Source organism: Somniosus microcephalus, chromosome 19 (assembly GCF_052327205.1).
Source record: "Somniosus microcephalus isolate GS21.2 chromosome 19, FLI_Smic_1.0, whole genome shotgun sequence".
NCBI classification, from domain to species: domain Eukaryota; kingdom Metazoa; phylum Chordata; class Chondrichthyes; order Squaliformes; family Somniosidae; genus Somniosus; species Somniosus microcephalus.
The window spans coordinates 52259974-52280836 of NC_141005.1; the positions used below are offsets into that span (position 1 = coordinate 52259974).

At 44.9% G+C, this 20863-nt stretch overlaps 1 protein-coding gene across 1 annotated transcript in view; it reads right to left on the reverse strand.

Annotated features, from left to right (window-relative positions):
• rfc5 (replication factor C (activator 1) 5) overlaps positions 1-20863 on the reverse strand; it is a 66127-nt gene that overhangs the window by 22783 nt on the left and 22481 nt on the right. Inside the window, exons 3-4 of the mRNA XM_085961783.1 lie at positions 4015-4151; positions 299-378 (exon numbers count right to left, since the gene is read on the reverse strand). Coding sequence (XP_085817909.1) covers positions 299-378; positions 4015-4151 — 217 coding nt within the window. The remainder of the gene's footprint in view (positions 1-298; positions 379-4014; positions 4152-20863) is intronic.

Consider the following 20863-nt stretch of genomic DNA (forward strand, 5'->3'; position numbering starts at 1 on the left):
CGCTGTCCCGCCACTATCCCAACACTGCAGAGAAAATCCAGCCCCGAGTGTCCAAGCTTACACGTGAAGAATGCCCACTAAAGCATATATACCATTGGGCCACTGACACAATACCCCAGTCACAACCTTCAGGAGGTAAGGAGAGTATGACAATGGCTGTGATGCAAAGTTACTTGCTGTTCCTTTCAGTACACTTAACAATATTAGGGTCATCATCCCTGTACAGCATTTTGTACCTGATGCAACACTGTTTGTAAATAAACTTTTCTTTATGAACTGAAAACAAAATAATACTTACTTGAAAATGGTCCTGGTACTGGCAAAGTTCAGTATAGGTCCGCGCACTGTGTCAATACCACGGTCATCAGAGGCATTCAGCTGCAGAAAAAAATCAATAATGTTAACAGTCTGAAATGGCCTCATGATAAATAAAGAGTAACCCTTTTAATTGGCATGCCGATATTTATTAAAGTACACACTACTTCTTAAGCAACCTTGATGTTGGTAAGACACAATAGATTTTGTTGATAAATTAAGTGTCCCCCCAAAAAAATCAGTGCCATTTTTAGATCATTATTCCATTATCAAAGAAACACTAAGGCTGGAATTTTCCCATCAAAAAATGGCTGGGTTTGGAGCGTGGGGGCAGTTGAAGTGTTAAAAATGTGAACCCTGACCTGATCCCACCGCCAAACTGCCCACTTCCAGTTTTGCCGGAGGCGGGACTGGGGCAGGCAGTCAACCCGCTGCCAATGGGCGTTACCTCAATTTAAAAATTGTAATGAGGCTGGAAGCCTCTATTTTCCCCTCCATTTTAAATTTACCTGCCAGTGGACAGGTTTCACACAATTTGTGAAACCCAGCAGTTAAACAGAAGCGGGACTGCTGCATCCAGGAGGTAAGTGGCTTTATACCTACCTCCTTGATCCAGGGTCCTGACCCCCCCCCCCCCCCCAGCCCCCCAATGAGGCCTCCGATCACATTCCCATGCCTCGCCCCTCCACCCCCCCCCCCCCCAAACGATGATGCCGAGGCCGGCCCCGATCCTCTGGTCCCCGGCCAACACCCCAACCCACCCCCGCGGCGATCCTCTTTCCGCCCGCCCCCCCAGATTGCCGACCCCCGCCGATCCTCTCTCCCCCCATCAGATTGACGACCCCCACCCCACGCCAATTCCGACTCTCCTCACGCCAACCCCTTGCAACTGAGGCCTACCTGCTCGCAGCCAGCCAGCCAGCCTCTCAAGCTGGCTGGTTGCAGATGGGAAACGGTGGCTTGACATTCAAATTAGGCCCTGCTGGTAAAATCGGGTTCCCCCCCCCACCCCCCACCCCCGACAAAATCAAAATTCTGGCCATAGTCTCCCAATTTTCATTATTACTGTTGCAACTCAACTTAACTAAATCACTGCACCTGGGCCACTGTTATCACTAAAAGAGCAGTAAAGTGGAAGGGTGGAATAGGAAACTTCTGAACTGTGAAAAACACCCACTGATTGCAACGTTGTATAGCTCAAAATTTTCTCTGCAGGCACAAATATTTGTGACTTGTCATTGGAAGCAATTTCAGTTGCACACAAGCAGCATATCAGCACATTAAAATTTCTCCCATAACAAAACACCAGTATGCTAGATATGCTTAGTGACAACATAGTAACACTGATTTTCTATTGAACTGAAGGAAATATTACACATTTCTACTGCAGAATTCACTGGTGCTGCCCCCACAAATGGTCGTATTAGGGACAGTACTTGCACCAACTATATCCATTACCACTAGATTAGGTATTAGTGCTTAATCCATATATAGGTGCTTATTTCTGTGGCTTAAGCAGTCAGAGGTGTTTTCATCAATGTGCTTCTTGGCTATACTGGCTTGCTAGAATGTTATGAACTACACAGTATCATACAGGTTATCTCAACTTGGATTTATTCATGAGATTAAGTTTCGAAAGTAATTATTTTCTGCACCAATTTTGGACCTGCTCAAAATAATCAGCCTTGAAAGAGCTCTAAATGTATTTGGATTCAATTTGTATTTGGAACAGAACCAGGATCTGTGGTTAAGTGTATGAGCAGTTAATATAATTAAAGAGATAATGGCCCAGAAATTCGGGTCGGAGGCTTCCCGCGGGTGCAAGCCTCCGACCTGCACTTACCTAGCGCGCCGGCCATTGAGCTGTGGGCCCCCGTGGGATTCTGATCCTGGGCCTGCTTCAACTGCCAGCGCGCAGTGCTTGCGTATCCCAGGGGCGCAGTTAGTTCGAAGCGTCCCCTGGGATCATGTGGGCCATGGAGAGCCAATGGTAGCAGGGAATGCTTCATTCATAAAATTGACAGGAAGAGCTGTCAAAACCATAAATACTATAAGCCCCAAAACATCACTAAAACGTCAAATAAATTTTTTTTTTAAATCACATTTTAAAAATAACTATAAATTATATAAAATAACTATTTTAAAGAATAATTTAAATTTTTGAAAAAATTAATTACATTTTCTAACGGGGCTAAAAATAAACGTACCTTTCTTTAAAGTATTTAAAAATAATAAACCTGTGGAAAAAATGTTTTAATTTTAATTAATTCACCACTTACCTTGTTAAAAAGCAGGCCTTACGCCTGCTTTTTACACGTGTAACTCCTGGAGACTTACCCTCCCGGAAAAACCTGGAAAAAAAACTTAAGTTCAATGCGCACGCGCTGCCTCTCCGGCGCATGCGTTCCACCTCTGAACCCCTTCTTTCAAGGGAACGGAAGTTCCGGTTTCCCGCGCATGCACGAAACCGGCACTTTCGTTGGGCCTACGCATGAGTACCCAGTGCGTACTCGCACGTGGAGACCCGAATTTCTGGGCCAATGAAAATTTCACACACTGGGGTTTGAAAACGTATATCAGATAAATAGGATTGTTTCTACTGATAAGATTATCCATGATGTTAAAAAAGATATAGTTTAAAATCCAGTATCCCTTTTAACCTAGGTCTTACTTTAATTATTAAAATCCTATCTACAGAACCATGATCACTTGTCTTTTAAAAACTGCACTAAAAATACTTTTACGACTACCTATTTAAATGTACAAGTCAGGTACATTTCCCTCCCCCACTGCCAAAATGTTTAACTCTTCTTGAAGGTACTAGCTCACGCTGTGTTTTACAAGTATTTGGCACCCCTCCAATACCTTGCCTAAAAGGCTATTTTTCATACGCGAGTCTGGTTGGTGTGTGTTGGCAAGTTATTGGATCATTAAGATTTGGCAAGTTATTGGATCATTAAGAATATCACAGCGGAGTCCAAACCGGTTCTCACCCAAAGTCTACTTTTCAGCAGGGGTAAAAAGGGTAGTAGACAAGAAGGAAACTCTGGTTGATTATTACCCTCCCACCACACAAGCTTAGGCCAATTGTAATATCCCCAATGCTTCCCAGATTAATTAATTACTTTACCCATTTAATTCATATTAACTTTATTTTCAAATTTTAATTTCAAAAGTCATATTTTGTAAACTATTCCTGTAAACCTGGCCCTTTATTTAAGGATAAACTAGGTCTGCATTGATGTAGAGTATAATCTTTCTAAGGAAGAACATTTCATCTGAAATTAAAGCCAAAATTATAAACTTCCAGCAAAATGCAACACCATACCATACATACAGTTTTAATTTGTTTCAACATCAATTACAATTACCACACATAGGGTTTTCTTTTTAGTTAAGGACTGCTAACCCTTCTGATTGCCCCAGATCTCCTGGGTGACGTGATCAAAAGGGCAAGCAAGCAACCTGCTCCCAGGCCTCACCAATGCGGCTGTAAGGTGGGCACTGGGAGCCCACGATAATGGCCCCGAGACAACTTTACTTCTTCACACTCCATCCCCCCTAAATGGAATGTCATTAAATGTGTCCCTGCATTAAGTGCTGCTGAAATGAGCAGCACGGGGGAAATTAAAACTGCATCCCTCTGTTATGGTGTAATGCCATGCTATAGTATTTAAGGATTCAAAGTTCAGTTGTTACCTCTAAAACCATCGAGTTTAACTCTTTGTCCTTATAGAGCATTTTCGCACTGGCCAAAATAGTCGATGTTTTTCCAGTTCCTGGCGGCCCATAGAACAGCAGGTGAGGGAGCCGGTCTTCACTGATAAACCGCTGAACTGAAATGAAGCAAATCAAATTTGGTCATGTAGCCCCAGCTTTCACTGTTAAATGCAGATTCATCTATGTTAAGTGTTCAGGAATTTTTGATAACTATACTAGTCATCATTTACAAGTATGCAGTCCTTTAAAGCAAGCCATTGATAGATTTTCTTGGAAGATGGATGTGGAAATGATTAGTCTGCACTTTCATAAGGAAAAAAAATCACAACACTGTGCCAAAATTCACTCCATCTAAAAAGACTTTGAGGACAGCATTTGAAGTAGGTATTGTCTCTGTAATTAGAAGTCTTGCAAATATCATGCATCTGCAGAGCCAGAGCCATGCAAAGTGCCACTCTCAAAATCTGGACTGGCTCAAGTATCATATTCAATCACATTGATAAAAACAATTCACAACACATCATCACTAAAACAAAAGCAAAATACTGCAGATGCTGGAAATCTGAAATAAAAACAGAAAATGCTGTAAACACTTAGCAAGTCAGGCAGTTCTGATGAAAGGTCATCGAACTGAAATGCTAACTCGGTTTCCTCACTCCACAGATGCTGCCTGATCGGTTGAGTATTTCCAGCATTTTCTTTTTTTATTTCACAACATAGCTAAGTTGATGCTGAATGCCCTCAATAGGACTGGTAAGAAACCTACAGCAACCAGCAAGTAACATAAAGCCAACTAATGAAATAGCGCAAAACATGTTTTGAAAGTGGTTTTAGCAGACCTCTTCATACCTTAGCAACAGTGGAAATTAACATCTAAAAAGTGAAATAATTACCAAATAAATCTTAGCCGTAAACGTATCTGTTTTACCATAGCACTGCAACAACTTTCCTCCACAATCAGACTGCCCCTTTCACTGGACACTGGGGCTTGAGCTCGACTCGATTTCTAGAGCTCGCAGCAGTTAGCTTCCAACTGATATTTCCTGAACTCAGAATATGGTAGACCTAAAGTTTGCAGCCTTTGGCAATTGGAAAACTGGCAAAAATTGTACATTCCACTGCTGCAACAAATAAACAAAAGTCAGGAGTTTGTGCAGCTGATTTTAGTTACTTCTTTGAGCAGAGATTTCAGAAATAATGAAAGTTGGGCTGCCCAAAACTCGGATCATTTATTCCATACAAAATGGGGGGGGGGGGGGAAATCACAAGGAACCCTGCTCCAGACACTCCCTTGTATTATTAGATTTTGTTTTGGTCAGCCAGTTGTCTGACATGTGCAGAAAACCATTAACATGCTTAAGAATCTCCAAAACAAGCTACTGAGAAATCCATATAGGTAGTCGCTGATTGCCTCATATGGAATGCCATACCGACACACCCCACTTACCCAAGTCTAAATTGTTTAGGCACAAATTATCAAGAGCCAAGACTTACAACCTCCAAATCTGCATAGGATTACTGCTAGAGTTTAACCATGCAGTTCACCAGCACAAAGCACTGGCAAGTTTCTCATTGCTTATCCAGCCAAGATCATCCTATTCGTTAATCCTTTATCTTACAGGGTTATCTGGAGCCAAATGGGAAATATTCCAGCCTTCAGTGATGAGTCTAACCCTCTGGATGCCATTAATGTTCCAGGCTGATGGGTCAATCATTTGTAGTTCTCGGGAATTCTGTGGACCGAGTTGGCTCAGGTTTCAGATCACAGAGGGGTGACTTGGTTCTAACTGTTCATAGTCAGATGTTATAACACCAAAGCCCTGAGTTTTATTCACTGTACATGGTAAAGGATATTGAGGCTCTGGACAGGGTGCAGAGTAGGGCAGCTAGGAGAATACCAAATTGGAGAGCTCTTAGGTTATGTACTGCCAGGCCTCAGTTCCAACTTCTCCAAGTGCTTCTCGGTCACAACCATCCTCCCAAAGTACTGGCAGTCTTCCCCTCTTCCCTAGGTGCACTGCGACAACCCCCTCTCTGTGTGACAGCCTTGATCCTCTCAAGTGCTGCTAGACTTGTAACAAGGGTGAATAAGCACAATTAAGCCCACTCCATTCAATCAACAGAGCAGCCTAATGCACAATTCATTCACTGCTCCTACCCCTTTCACATTGTCTCCTGGAGGGAAGCAAAAAATAAAGAGAAAAATAAACTTGGAGCCAATTCACAAAAAAAAGAGAAATTCTTCTCAGACTCCCACGGTATTCAAACAAGCTTCAACAGGCTGTGGCTGTCCATAATTCATCATAAATCATAACTAGTTAACCATTATACAGTAACTGGAAATGCCCTCTTTTCGCAGAAGTTTGCCAGGTTTCCTTTTCAAGGACTGTGGAAACTCCATACTCACTGCAGTTTGGTCCAGAAGGCGATGACTCCCCATGAAAAATACATCCTAATTCTTCTTTTTCTATCTTTGTCAGCTTCCAGGAGAGCAGGAGTTAAAACGCTGCACAAGAGGGGACTGAGAACCAGCGGGAGTTCAGCTCTGTGACACCCCCCAACTGCATTTGGAGAAAAATAAAAGGTGACATCACATGGAAAAGGGTAAGAGATTGGTTGGTGAGTATTTTGCTCACTTCCCTTATCTTTTAAAGCTCAGGAAATTTATTTGTAATTGTAAGGTTTCATTAGTACTAGTTTACAAGCAGTAATACATCTTATTAGGTGTAATAGGGTAAATTAATTAAGACTCAATAAAGATGGCAGGGCAGGTGATGTGTTGCGACTGCAGCATGTGGGAGCTCCTGGACGCCAGTGTGATCCAGGACAAACACGTCTGTGGTAAGTGTCTGCAGCTTGAGGAGCTTCGGCTCAGAGTTGATGAGCTGGAGGCCGAGCTGTGGACACTGCGATGCAACAGGGAGGGGGAAAGTTACCTGGACACTTTATTCCAGGAGGCAGTCACACCTCTTAGGATAGGGTCTTCTGATTTGGTCAGTGGTCAGGGACAGGAGGATGTGACTGCGAGTGAGGCAAGTATGGGGACCCAGGAGGTGAAGGAGCCTCAGCCTTTGCAATTATCCAACAGGTTTGAGGTTCTTGCGGCCTGTATGGATGAAAGCAGTGGCTGCAGGGTGGATGAGCAAACTGACTATGGCACCGAGGTACAGAAAGCCATTCAAGCGGGGAGAGTTAATAGGAATGTAATGGTAATTGGGGACAGCATAGTCAGGGGGATAGATACAGTTCTCTGTGGCCAAGAGCGAGAGTCCAGACGGCTGTGTTCCTGCCCGGTGCCAGGGTTCGGGACATCTGCTCTGGGCTGGAGAGGAACTTGCAGTGGGAGGGGGAGGAGCCAGTGGTTGTGGTCCATGTAGGTACCAACAACATAGGTAGAACTAGGAAAGAGGTTCTGCTGAGACAGTATGAGCAGCTAGGGGCTAAATTAAAAAGCAGAACCTCAAGGGTAATAATTTCTGCATTATTACCTGAGCCACGAGCAAATTGGCACAGGGTAAATAAAATTAGAGAGATGAATGCGTGGCTCAAAGACTGGTGTGGGAGAAATGGGTTTCAATTCCTGGGGCACTGGCACCAGTACTGGGGAAAGTGGGATCTGTATCGTTGGGACGGTCTTCACCTGAGCCGTGCTGGGACCAGTGTTCTGGCGAGTCGTATTACTAGGGCGGTAGAGAGGGCTTTAAACTAAATTTTGGGGGCATAGGATCAAATTTGGGAAGATGTGGTAATTCAAAGATTAGAGACAAGGCAATAGAGAAAGGTGTTAATATGGGAAATGATAAACAGACCGGGACAGGAAGGGATAGAGAGTACAAATCTAAGAGTAAATCAACAGATAAGGCTAGAGGTTACGAAAATAACAAAAAGGACAAAATTAAAGGCTCTGCATCTGAATGCACGTGGCATTCGAAACAAAAGAGATGAACTGATAGCGCAAATAGAAATAAATAAATATGATCTGATAGCCATTACAGAAACATGGCTGCAGGATGACATAGATTGGGACCTGAATATTGAAGGGTACATGACATTTAAGAAGGACAGGAAGGTGGGAAAAGGTGGAGGGGTGGCTCTGTTAATTAATGATGGTATTAGCACAATAGAGAGGGATGACCGAAGTTCAGGAAACCAGGATGTAGAAGCGGTTTGGGTAGAGATGAGAAATAATAAAGGCAAGAAGTCACTTGTGGGAGTAGTGTACAGGCCCCCTATCAGTAACCACATGGTAGGATGGAGTATAAAGGAAGAAATAATGGGAGCTTGTCAGAAGGGTATGGCAATAATCATGGGAGATTTTAATCTGCAGATAGACTGGAAAAATCAGATGGGCAAAGGTAGCATAGATGAGGAGTTCATGGAATGTTTTCGGGCTAGTTTCTTACAACAGCACATTCTGGAACCAACCAGAGAGCAGGCTATACTAGAGCTATACTCGTTGTGCAACGAGATAAGATTAATTAATGACCTCATAGTGAAGGCGCCCCTAGGTAGCAGCGATCATAATATGATTCAATTTTACATTCAGTTTGAGAGAGAGGAGAGGGTCCAAGACTAGTATTTTAAACTTAAATAAGGGCAATTATGAGGGCATGAAAGCAGAGCTAGCTAAAGTGAACTGGCAAATTAGGTTAAGGGTTAGGGCAAAAGAGTTGTAGTGGCAGACATTTAAGGGGATATTTCAAAATACACAGAATATAGACATTCCAACAAGAAAGAAAAATTTCAAGGGGGGGGGACCCACCATCCGTGGTTAACGAAAAAAGTTAAAGATAGTATTAAACTTAAAGAAAAAGCATATAATTGCGCAAAGATTGGACAGAATATAAAAAACAGCAAAGAATGACTAAAAGATTAATAAGGAGAGAAAAAATAGAGTACGAGAGAAAGCTAGCTAGAAATATAAAAACAGATAGTAAGAGTTTCTATAGATATTTTAAAAAGAGTTAATAAAGTGAGCGTTGGTCCTATAAAAAGTGAGTCTGGGGAATTAATAATGGAAAATAAGGAGATGGCAGTTGAATTGAACAGGTATTTTGCATCGGTCTTCACTATAGAGGATACAAATAACATACCAGAAATAGCTGTAAATCAGGAAATGGAAGGGAGGGAGGAACTCAAGAAAATTATAATCAGCAGGGAAGTGGTACTGAGCAAATTGTTGGAGCTGCGGGCTGACAAGTCCCCGGGTCCTGATGGACTTTATCCTAGGGTCTTAAAAGAAGTGGCTAGTGAGATAGTTGATGCGTTGGTTTTAATTTTCCAAAATTCCCTAGATTCACGGAAGGTTGCATTAGATTGGAAAATAGCAAATGTAACTCCTTTATTCAAAAAGGGAGGGAGACAGAAAACAGGAAACTACAGGCCAGTTAGCTTAACATCTGTCATAGGGAAGATGTTAGAAGCTGTTATTAAAGACGTTATAACAGGGCACTTAGAAAAGTTCAAAGTAATCAGGCAGAGTTAACATGGTTTTGTGCAAGGGAAATCATGTTTCACCAATTTTTTGGAGTTCTTTGAGGAAGTAACATGTGCTGTAGATAAAGGGGAACCGGTGGATGTACTGTACTTAGATTTCTAGAAGGCATTTGATAAGGTGCCACATCAAAGGTTATTGCAGAAAATAAAAGCTCATGGTGTAGGGGGTAACATACTGGCATGAATAGAAGATTGGCTAGCTAACAGGAAACAGAGAGTAGGCATAAATGGGTCATTTTCTGATTGGCAAGATATAACAAGTGGTGTGCCACAGGGATCAGTGCTGGGGCCTCAACTTTTTACAATTTACAGGAAACTTTGTGCTATCAGGCACCGACGGGACCGAGCTGCTGCCGTTCCCTCAAAACTGCCGTAGGTAAGCATGCAGGTGCAGCAGGCGGTTAAGAAGGCAAATGGTATGTTGGCCTTCGTAGCAAGAGGGTTCGAGTACAGGAACAAGGATGTCTTGCTACAGTTGTACAGGGCCTTGGTGGGACCGCACCTTGAGTATTGTGTGCAGTTTTGGTCGCCTTACCAGAGGAAGGACGTTCTTACCATGGAAGGAGTGCAGCGAAGATTCACCAGGCTGATACCTGGGATGGCAGGAATGACGTATGAGGAGAGATTGTGTCAATTGGGCTTATACTCACTGGAGTTTAGAAGATTGAGAGGGGATCTCATCGAAACCTATAAAATTCTGTCAGGCCTGGACAGGCTAGATGCAGGAAGGATGTTTCTGATGGCCGGGGAGTCCAGAACCAGGGGTCATAGTCTAAGGATAAGGGGTAAGCCATTTAGGACTGAAATGAGGAGGAATTTCTTCACCCAGAGAGTGGTGAACCTGTGGCATTCTCTGCCACAGAGGGCGGTGGAGGCCAGTTCATTAAATATATTCAAAAAAGAGTTGGATATATTTCTTAAGGCTAAAGGGATCAAGGGATATGGGGAGAAGGCAGGGACAGGGTACTGAATTTGGATGATCAGCCATGATCTTATTGAATGGCGGAGCAGGCTCGAAGGGCCGAATGGCCTACTCCTGCTCCTATCTTCTATACACTCCAGAGCTAATGTTGAAACATACGGAGCAACAAACCCACAGCCTCTAAATAGCCGGCAAGCGTCTCTGTAGCGTCTCTAGCTGAAGCTGTTGCTTAGCTACAGACGTTGCAGAGCTTGACTGTTCAAAAAAAGCAAAGAAAAGAAACGGAAAAAAAACCGTCTCCTGATTTTTGCCAGTGGCTCGAGCTTGCCGGACGGTTCGCCTCCGGATAACACAACGTTTCCTGTATATAAATAACTTGGATGAAGGGACCGAAGGTATGGTTGCTAAATTTGCTGATGACACAAAGATAGGTAGGAAAGTAAATTGTGACGAGGACATAAGGAGGCTACAAAGGGATATAAATAGGTTAAGTGAATGGGCAAAGATCTGGCAAATGGTGTATAATGTGGGAAAATGTGAAGTTGTCCATTTTGGCAGGAAGAATAAAAAAGCACATTATCTAAATGGTGAGAGATTGCAGAGCTCTGAGATGCAGAGGGATCTGGGTGTCCTAGTGCATGAATCGCAAAAGGTTACTATGCAGGTACAGCAAGTAATTAGGAAAGCTAATAGAATGTTATCGTTTATTGCGAGGGGAATTGAATACAAAAGTAGGGAGGTTATGCTTTAGTTATACAGGGCATTGGTGAGACCACATCTGGAGTACAGTATTGGTATCCTTATTTAAGGAAGGATGTAAATCCGTTGGAAGCAGTTCAGAGAAGGTTTACTAGACGAATACCTGGAATGGGCGGGTTGTCTTATGAGGAAAGGTTGGACAGGCTAGGCTTGTATCTGCTGGAGTTTAGAAGAGTAAGAGGTGACTTGATAGAAACATATAGGGCTGAAAATTCAGTAGGGTTAGCGCCCATTTTGCGGCGCTAGAGGGCCTAGTGCCGCAATGATAGCCGTTTCTGAAATTCACTTCGGCGCTGCCATCGGCGTTAGCCGGTTGCGCTGTGCCGGCACCGATGACGTCATCGGTGTGCGCAGCGTCCCGGTTGCCGTGGCAACACGCCCGAACGCCGAAATTCAGTTGCGGCCGCCTCGCCCGTGGCAGCCGCAACTAAGACTCTGGCAACCGAGTCTTACACAAGTTAGCGCCGGCCGGCCGCTTTCCCGCCGGCCGCCTGCCCGCACCTCCCTCCCCGGACTCCTCCACCACCCCCCCCCGCGGAACAGATGCGTCTGGCCTGCAAGCCCGGCACTTGTCCGAGGTGCCGGGCTCATTTTTGAAAAAATCAAACGGCCAGCGATCGGGTGAAGGCAGCGCCTCCTTAACGGGAGGAGGAGGCCTGCACTTCCCCAGCCTGCCGCACCGCATCGGGTGCCGCAGCGCCGGATTAGCGCCGCAATGCGGCACTCAGCGCCCATTGGGAGGCACTCACGCCCGCCAGTAGCGCCGGCAGCCATCTGGGCGCGGCGCTACTGAATTTTTGGCGCGCGCAAGGGAATTAGCGCTGGCGCTAAATTTCCGGCGCTAAAGCCCTGGCGCGGCGTCAACTCAATTTCTAGGCCATAAGATCCTGAGGGGTCTGGACATGGTGGATGTGGAGAGGATGTTTCCTCTTGTGGGAGAATCTAGAACTAGGGGGTCACTGTTTAAAAATAAGGGGTCGCCCATTTAAGACAGAGATGAGGAGAATTTTTTTCTCACAGAGGGTCGTGAGTCTTTGGAACTCTCTTCCTCAGAGGGCGGTGGAAGCAGAGTCTTTGAATATTTTTAAGGCAGAGGTAGATAGATTCTTGGTAAGCAAGGGGGTGAAAAGTTATCGGGAGTAGGCGGGAATGTGGAGTAATCGGATCAGCCATGATCTTATTGAATGGCGGAGCAGGCTTGAAGGACCGAGTGGCCTACTCCTGCTCCTAATTCGTATGTATGTTCGTATAACCTAACTCTTTGCCTACTGATATTATAGGCAGGCCTCTCATCCTCCAGTCCCTATTCATTTCAAACAATATCTAACCGGACTGTATCCGATCACTTCATTGTTTTAAACATTTCAATAATAACCGTCGTTAAGCCTACCTTTCTCTAAAGTAAATAACCATAATTGTTGGAGCCTATTTCACATAACTCTGCAATTTGGTATTATCCTAACTGCCCTACTCTGTACCCTGTCGAAAGCCTTAATATCCTTAACCACGTGCAGTGAATAAAACTGGACAGAAATACTCCAAATACAAGCATACCAGTGCCTTATATAGCCCAGGTATAGTACTCTTCATTTGTACTTAATGGCGCTATTAATACAACCTAAAACCCCATTAGGTTTTGCTACAGCCTCTCGGACTGCTTGTGCATTTTTAAACGAGTGACCTAACCATTACCCCCAGATCCCTTTCTTGATCTGTAACCTTTGACGGGTACTCCTAAGCGATGAAACGTGCCCGGAGGTTCCTAAACCAAATGCAGGACATTGCACATCTCCACATTAAATGACATTCGCCACACATGGGCTCCGTTCACTTATTTATCTAAATCAGCCTGCAACCTATTGATTTGGTCTGAATTACTAACTCATGTATTTTCCACAAATCTAATAATTATTGCATTTAAACCTCCTCCACTCTACATCATTAAAGTCCCAATACAGAGCCCTGTTGAACTCTGCTTGTAAACAGATCGATTCCCATTAATAACAACCCGCTGCTGACATGGATACAATAAAAGTTCGAAAATTAAAATTCAGCAATATCTATTTTTTTCCCCAAATAGCCAACTATGTGGTATTTTATCAAACAGTTTTTGAAAGTTAAGGTATATCTTCAATCACAATTCATAACTCAATCAGGTTACTGAGTCAGGACCTAATATTTTCTACAACCATACAGTATCCTTATTAACTGCCAAGTCACTAGGTGAACGTACATCACAATCTGTCAAATACATTCTAACAGCTTTCTTTTTCATAAAATTCAAGCTAACGAGCATATCATTTCCAGGGTTGATTTCTTCCCTTTCTTAAATAATGGGACCACATAATTCCCTGCCAATCCATGGGAGCCAACCCGGATTTCAAAAAGCTATTGAATATATAAGCTATTGGTTCACCTACAAGCTTCCCCCTTTCCCGGAGCACTCGGGTAAACGGGTCCTGCATCAATTTTAAGTGCATTAATCTTAACTAATACCATTTCTACAATTACTTCTAATGAAGCGATTTTAGCTACACATTTATTCTGTCATACTGTGACATCAGACTTACCAAGAGCAACACAAGGGGAGATCCACTAGTAGAATGAAATGACTCAGTCTGTCTTTCTTTCGTTTGGTAGTAGCAAAGCAAATCAGATGTCAATATCTAAGTCAGATATCCAGACCAAAGCTTCCGGTGTAACAGCGTGGGTATCTTGTAGGCTGCCTGTGAATTTTCTCGGAGGGCAGTGCTCAATGGTGTGCTCCAGGGTCTGATCAGGAGCTCCACAGTCGTATGATGGGGATGCTTTAATCTTCCATCTATGGAGAAGGTGGCAGCATCTACCATGACCGGTTCTGATGGTTGTCCACTGTTTGCGAGGAAGGTTTGATCCTTCAGGTTGTACTGTGGGGTCTTCTATAAGGAATCCATTCCATATGTCACAGTTCTTCCAGCAATGCGGTTGACTCTTAACTGCCCTCTGAAATGGCCTAGCAAGCCACTCATTTGTACACAATCGCTATGAGAAACAATAAGAATAAAACCGAACGGACCACCCGGCATCAACCTCGGCATTGCACACGACAATGGCACACCCAGTCCAGTTGACCCTGCAAAGTTCTCCTCACTAATGTCTGGGGACTTGTGCCAAAATTGGGAGAGCTGTCCCACAGACTAGTCAAGCAGCAACCTGACATAGTCATACTCACTGAATCATACCTTTCAGCCAATGTCCCAGATTCCTCCATCACCATCCCTGGGTATGTCCTGTCCCACCGGCAGGACAGACCCACGAGAGGTGGTGGCACAGTGGTATACAGTCGGGGTCAGCCCCAGGACAGTGACAGGGTAACACAAAGAATTCGACCCAACACAATCGTCGCTAAGCAAAAGGAAAAATATCTGACATATTGGGCAGAAACAACAAAAACCCAAAGCAAACTCAATTGCTACTTGGCCCTAAACAGACAATACAACATAGCTGATTACCTGACCATGGTAAAGGATAACAAACTGAGAAGAACCTTGACAAGGTACAGACTTAGCGAACATAGCCTAGCGATCGAAAAAGGCAGACACAGGCAGACCAGGCTGCCAAGAGAGGACAGGATATGCTCGCACTGCAGTCAGGGAGTGGTGGAGACAGAGATGCACTTCCTCACAGCTTGTGGAAAATATCAGGGCATCAGGGAGAATTTCTACCAAAAATTCTCACAAATATGCCCTGATTTCAGAAATCTGAATGACAACCAAAAACTCCCATTCCTACTGGGAGAGGAGAGAAGCTGTATAACACTGGCGGCACGCTATGTTACAGCTTGCCATGAACAGAGAGCCAACCAGTAAACTAAGAAAAGAATATATATAAACAATGCGAATGTATATTTATACACTCAGGGATATACCTGTTTATACACTGTATGAATAGAACTGCGTTTATGTGGTAAACCATAAATGTATTTTGATGCTTTGGCAACATAAGATGTAACTTATCATGCCAATAAAGCGATTTGAATTGTGAATTGTGAATTGAGTGGCCCTGGGAGTCCTCAACATTGACTCTGAACCCCATGATGTCTCATGGCTTCAGGTCAAGCACGGGCAAGAAAACCTCCCTCCCTCAGCTGATGAATCAGTACTCCTCCATGTTGAACACCACTTGGAAGAAGTACTGAGGGTAGAATGTGCTCTGGGTGGGGGACCTCAATGTCCAATGCCAAGTGTGGCTTGGTAGCACCACAACTGACCGAGCTGGCCGAGTCCTGAAGGACATAGCTGCCGGACTAGGACTGCGGCAGGTGGTGAGAGAACCAACACGAGGGAAAAACCTACTTAACCTCGTCCTCACCAATCTACCTGCCGCAGATGCATCTGTCCATGACAGCATTGGAAGCAGTGACTGCCACACAGTCCTTGTGGAGACGAAATCTCATCTTACACATGGAGGACACCCTCTATCGTGTTGTGTGGCTCTACCACCGTGCTAAATGGGATAGATTCAGAATAGATCTAGCAGCTCAAAACTGGGCATCCACGAGGAGCTGTGAGCCATCAGCAGCAGCAGAATTTTATTTCACCACAATCTGTAACTTCATGGCGCGGCATATCCCTCACTCTGCCATTACCATCAAGCCAGGGGACCAACCCTGGTTCAATAAGGAGTGCAGAAGAGCATGTCAGAAGCAGCACCAGGCGTACCTAAAAATGATGTGCCTACCTGGGGAAGCTGCAACACAGGACTACATACATGCTAAACAGCGGAAGCAGCATGCTATAGACAGGTTTAAGCGATCCCACAATCAATGGATCAGATCAAAGCTCTGCAGTCCTGCCACATCCAGTCGTGAATGGTGGTGGACAATTAAACTACTAATAGGAGGAGGAGGCTCCAGAAATATCCCCATCCTCAATGACGACGGAGCCCAGCACGCGAGTGCAAATGACAAGGCTGAAGCGTTTGCAATCATCTTCAGCCAGAAGTGCCGAGTGGATGATCCATATCGGCCTCCTCCCGAGGTCCCCACCATCACAGAAGCCAGTCTTCAGCCAATTCTATTCACTCCATGTGATATCAAGAAGCGACTGAGCGCTCTGGATACAGCAAAGGCTGTGGGCCCCGACAACATCCTGGCTGTCGTGCTGAAGACTTGCGCTCCAGAACTAGCCGCGCCTCTAGCCAAGCTGTTCCAGTACAGCTACAACACTGGCATCTACCCGACAATGTGGAAAACAGCCCAGGTATGTCCTGTCCACAAAAAGCAGGACAAATCCAATACGGCCAATTACCGCCCCATCAGTCTACTCTCAATCATCAGCAAAGCGATGGAACCGATGCTCAGTTTGGGTTCCGCCAGGACCACTCGGCTCCAGACCTCTTTACAGCCTTGGTCAAACCATAGACAAAAGACCTGAATTCCAGAGGTGAGGTGAGGGTGACTGCCCTTGACATCAAGGCAGCATTTGACTGAGTGTGGCATCAAGGAGCTCTAGTAAAATTGATGTCAATGGGAATCAGGGGGAAAACTCTCCACTGGCTGGAGTCACAAAGGAAGATGGTTGTGGTTGTTGGAGGTCAATCATCTCAGCCCCAGGACATCACTGCAGGGGTTCCTCAGGGCAGTGTACTAGGCCCAACCAACTTCATCAATGACCTTCCCTCCATCATAAGGTCAGAAATGGGGATGTTCGCTGATGATTGCACAGTGTTCAGTTCCATTCGCACCTCCTCAGATAATGAAGGAGTCCATGCCCGAATGCAGCAAGATCTGGATGAATAAGTGGCAAGTAATATTCACGTCACACAAATGCCAGGCAATGACTATCTCCAACAAGCGAGAGTGTCTAACCACCGCCCCTTGACTTTCAACAGCATTAACATCGCTGAATCCCCCACCATCAACATCCTAGGGGTCACCATTGACCAGAAACTTAACTGGAGCAGCCACATAAATACTGTGGCAACAAGAGTAGGACAGAGGCTGGGTATTCTGTGGCGAGTGTCTCAACTCCTGACTCCCCAAAGCCTTTCCATCATCTGCAAAGCACAAGTCAGGAGTGTGATGGAATACTCTCCACTTGCCTGTAGGAGTGCAGCTCCAACAACACTCAGGAAACATTGAAGATAGGAGCAGGAGTAGGCCATTCGGCCCTTCGAGCCTGCTCCGCCATTCAATGAGATCATGGCTGATCATCCAAATTCAGTACCCTGTCCCTGCCTTCTCCCCAAATCCCTTGATCCCTTTAGCCTTAAGAAATATATCCAACTCCTTCTTGAATATATTTAATGAACTGGCCTCCACCGCCCTCTGTGGCAGAGAATTCCACAGGTTCACCACTCTCTGGGTGAAGAAATTCTTCCTCATTTCAGTCCTAAATGGCTTACCCCTTATCCTTAGACTATGACCCCTGGTTCTGGACTCCCCGACCATCAGAAACATCCTTCCTGCATCTAGTCTGTCCAGGCCTGACAGAATTTTATAGGTTTCGATGAGATCCCCTCTCAATCTTCTAAACTCCAGTGAGTATAAGCCCAATCGACACAATCTCTCCTCATACGTCATTCTTGCCATCCCAGGTATCAGCCTGGTGAATCTTCGCTGCACTCCTTCTAGATAAGGCGACCAAAACTGCACACAATACTCAAGGTGCGGTCTCACCAAGGCCCTGTACAACTGCAGCAAGACATCCTTGTTCCTGTACTTGAACCCTCTTGCTGCGAAGGACAACATACAATTTGCCTTCTTAACCGCCTGCTGCACCTGCATGCTTACCTTCAGCGACTGGTGCATAAGAACACCAAGGTCTCTTTGCACTTCCCCTTCTCCCAATCTATTGCCATTCAAATAATAATCTGCCTTCCTGTTTTTGCCACCAAAGTGGATAACCTCACATTTATCCACATTATAGTGCATTTGCCATGTTTCTGCCCAATCACCCAACCTGTCCAAATCATACTGGAGTTTCACGACATCCTCCTCACAGCATACCCTCCCACCCAGATTTGTGTCGTCTGCAAATTTGGAGATACTACATCCAATTCCCTCGTCCAGATCATTTATATTGTGAACAGCTGGGGTCCTAGGACCGATCCTTGCGGTACCCCACTAGTCACTGCCTGCCACTCGGAAAATGACCCGTTTATTCCAACTCTTTGCTTTCTATCTGCCAACCAGTTCTCTATCCAAGTCAATACCTTGCCCCCAATTCCATGTGTCTTAATTTTGCACCTAATCTCTTATGCGGGACCTTATCGAAAGCCTTCTGAAAGTCCAAATACACCACATCCACTGGTTCTCCCTTATCTATTTTACCAGTTACATCCTCAAAAAATTCCAGTAGATTAGTCAAGCACGATTTACCTTTTGTAAATCCATGTTGACTTTGTCCGATCCTGTCACTGCTTTCCAAGTGCTCTGCTATTACATTTTTATAATGGACTCGATGTCAGGCTTACCAGTCTATAATTCCCCACTTTTTCTCTACCACCTTTTTTGAATAGTGGGGTAACATTAGCTACCCTCCAATCCATGGGTACTGTTCCAGAGTCTATTGAGTTCTGGAAGATGACCAGCAATGCATCTCCAATCGCAGCTCCAGTGCCGCAATGCGGTCTGTCAGTAGCTGCAGCTGGATGCACTTCCTGCACATGTAGTTGTCAGGGACACAGGAAGTGTCCCCGAGTTCCCACATATTGCAGGAGGAGCATACCACATGGCCGGGCTGTCCTGCCATGACTTACCCTTTACAGGAAACTTTCGATTTACCGGCACCTAAATAACCGGAAATCTCGGTTAACCGGCAAAATTCAGGAGTAGGTTCCGGTGAGTTTTACTTCATATTGTACTTGCCTTGCTCGATCTGTTGCTGTGCAAGTGTGTGGCTGCAGCTGTTGCTAAGCTACAGAGACGCTTGGAACTTGTGGCCATTGTTCTGAACCTGTTGCTAAGCAACAGGGTTTGTTGCTTTATACGGAGCTCTCAGCTCTCCGTATCTTTTACGAAAGCTTTTGGTTATCCGGAATTTTTGATGAACTGGCACGACGTCGGTCCCGGATAAAAAAAGTTTCCTGTAATTAATTGAATTTGAATTAAATCAATCAATCCCACTAATTACACTACAGTTAAATGGTTTACCAATCAGCAGGGATGACTCATTTGGCTGTAAACAAACAAACAGTATAAAAAGACCAGTCCTAGTGTGAGCAAGCACTGAGTGCGAGTCAGCAGAGAGTGCTGCGAGTTTGGGTAAGTGGGGTGTTAGGTGCTCTTTTCAAACTTTAACTCTGTGGGTTGTAGTTAATAAGGCCTTTCTGATGCAGAGTGACTGTTGGTAAACCATTTAACTGGTGTAATTAGAGGGATTGATTTAATTTAAATCCAATTAATTAAAGGGGATACTAGCATCTAAAATCGGGCAGAGGGTGTCCATTACTAACAATAAAAAATTTAATTAATTACATAGAATAGAGCAGGTGATGTGTTACTGTTGCGAGATGTGGGAGCCGGTGGACCCCATTGAGGCTCACGGTGATTACGTCTGTGACAAGTGTCTGCTGCTACAGGAACTCCAGCTCCGTGTTGATGAGCTGGAGTCTGAGCTTCAGACACTGCGACACATCAGGGAGGGGGAGAAGTACCTGGACTCTGTGTTTCAGGAGGTGGTCACACCTATGAAGTTAATTACTTCAGATGTAGCCCATGGTCAGCGACAGGACGGTGTGACTACGAGTGAGGCAGGTACGGGGATCCAGGAGGTAGTGTTGGAGGAGCCGCAGCCCTTGCTCTTGTCCAACAGGTTCGAGGTTCTTACTCCCTGTGGGGACGGGAGCAGGGACTGCAGGGAGGATGAGCAACCTGGCCACAGCACCGTGGAACGGGGGGCCATTCAAGAGGGGGGAGTAAATAGAAATGTTGTAGTGGTAGGGGATAGTATTATTAGGGGGATAGATAGAGTTCTCTGCAGCCGAGAGCGAGAGTCCCGAAGGCTGTGTTGCCTACCCGGTGCCAGGGTTAAGGACATCTCCTCTGGGCTGGAAAGAAACTTGCAGTGGGAGGGGGTGGATCCAGTTGTCGTGGTCCATGTTGGTACAAACAACGTAGATAGGACTAGGAAGCCGGTTCTGTTAAAGGAGTATGAGCAGCTAGGGGTCAAATTAGAAAACAGAACCTCAAGGGTAATAATCTCTGGATTACCTGAGCCACGAGCGAATTTGGCTAGGACAAATAAAATTAGAGAGTTAAATGCGTGGCTCAAAGACTGGTGTGGGAGAAATGGGTTTTGCTTCCTGGGACACTGGCACCAGTACTGGGGCAGGAGGGAGCTATTCCGTTGGGACAGGCTTCACTTGGCCAGTGCTGGGACTAGAGTCCTGGCGGATCATATAACTAGGGCTGTAGAGAGGGCTTTAAACTAACTAGTGGGGGGGAGGTTCCTAGAGAGCAAATAATAAAAATGACAGAGAAGGTCATAGACTTAGGTAGCAGTGGGGAAATTAAAAACCAGAGCGTGTCAGGAAGGGGCAGAAGGTATGGAGTAAAAGGTAAAGTAATAAAAAGGGCAAAAGCAGGAACTAAATATCACAAAACATATTTGAAAGTTCTCTATCTGAATGCACGTAGCATTCGTAACAAAATAGACGAGTTAATGGCAC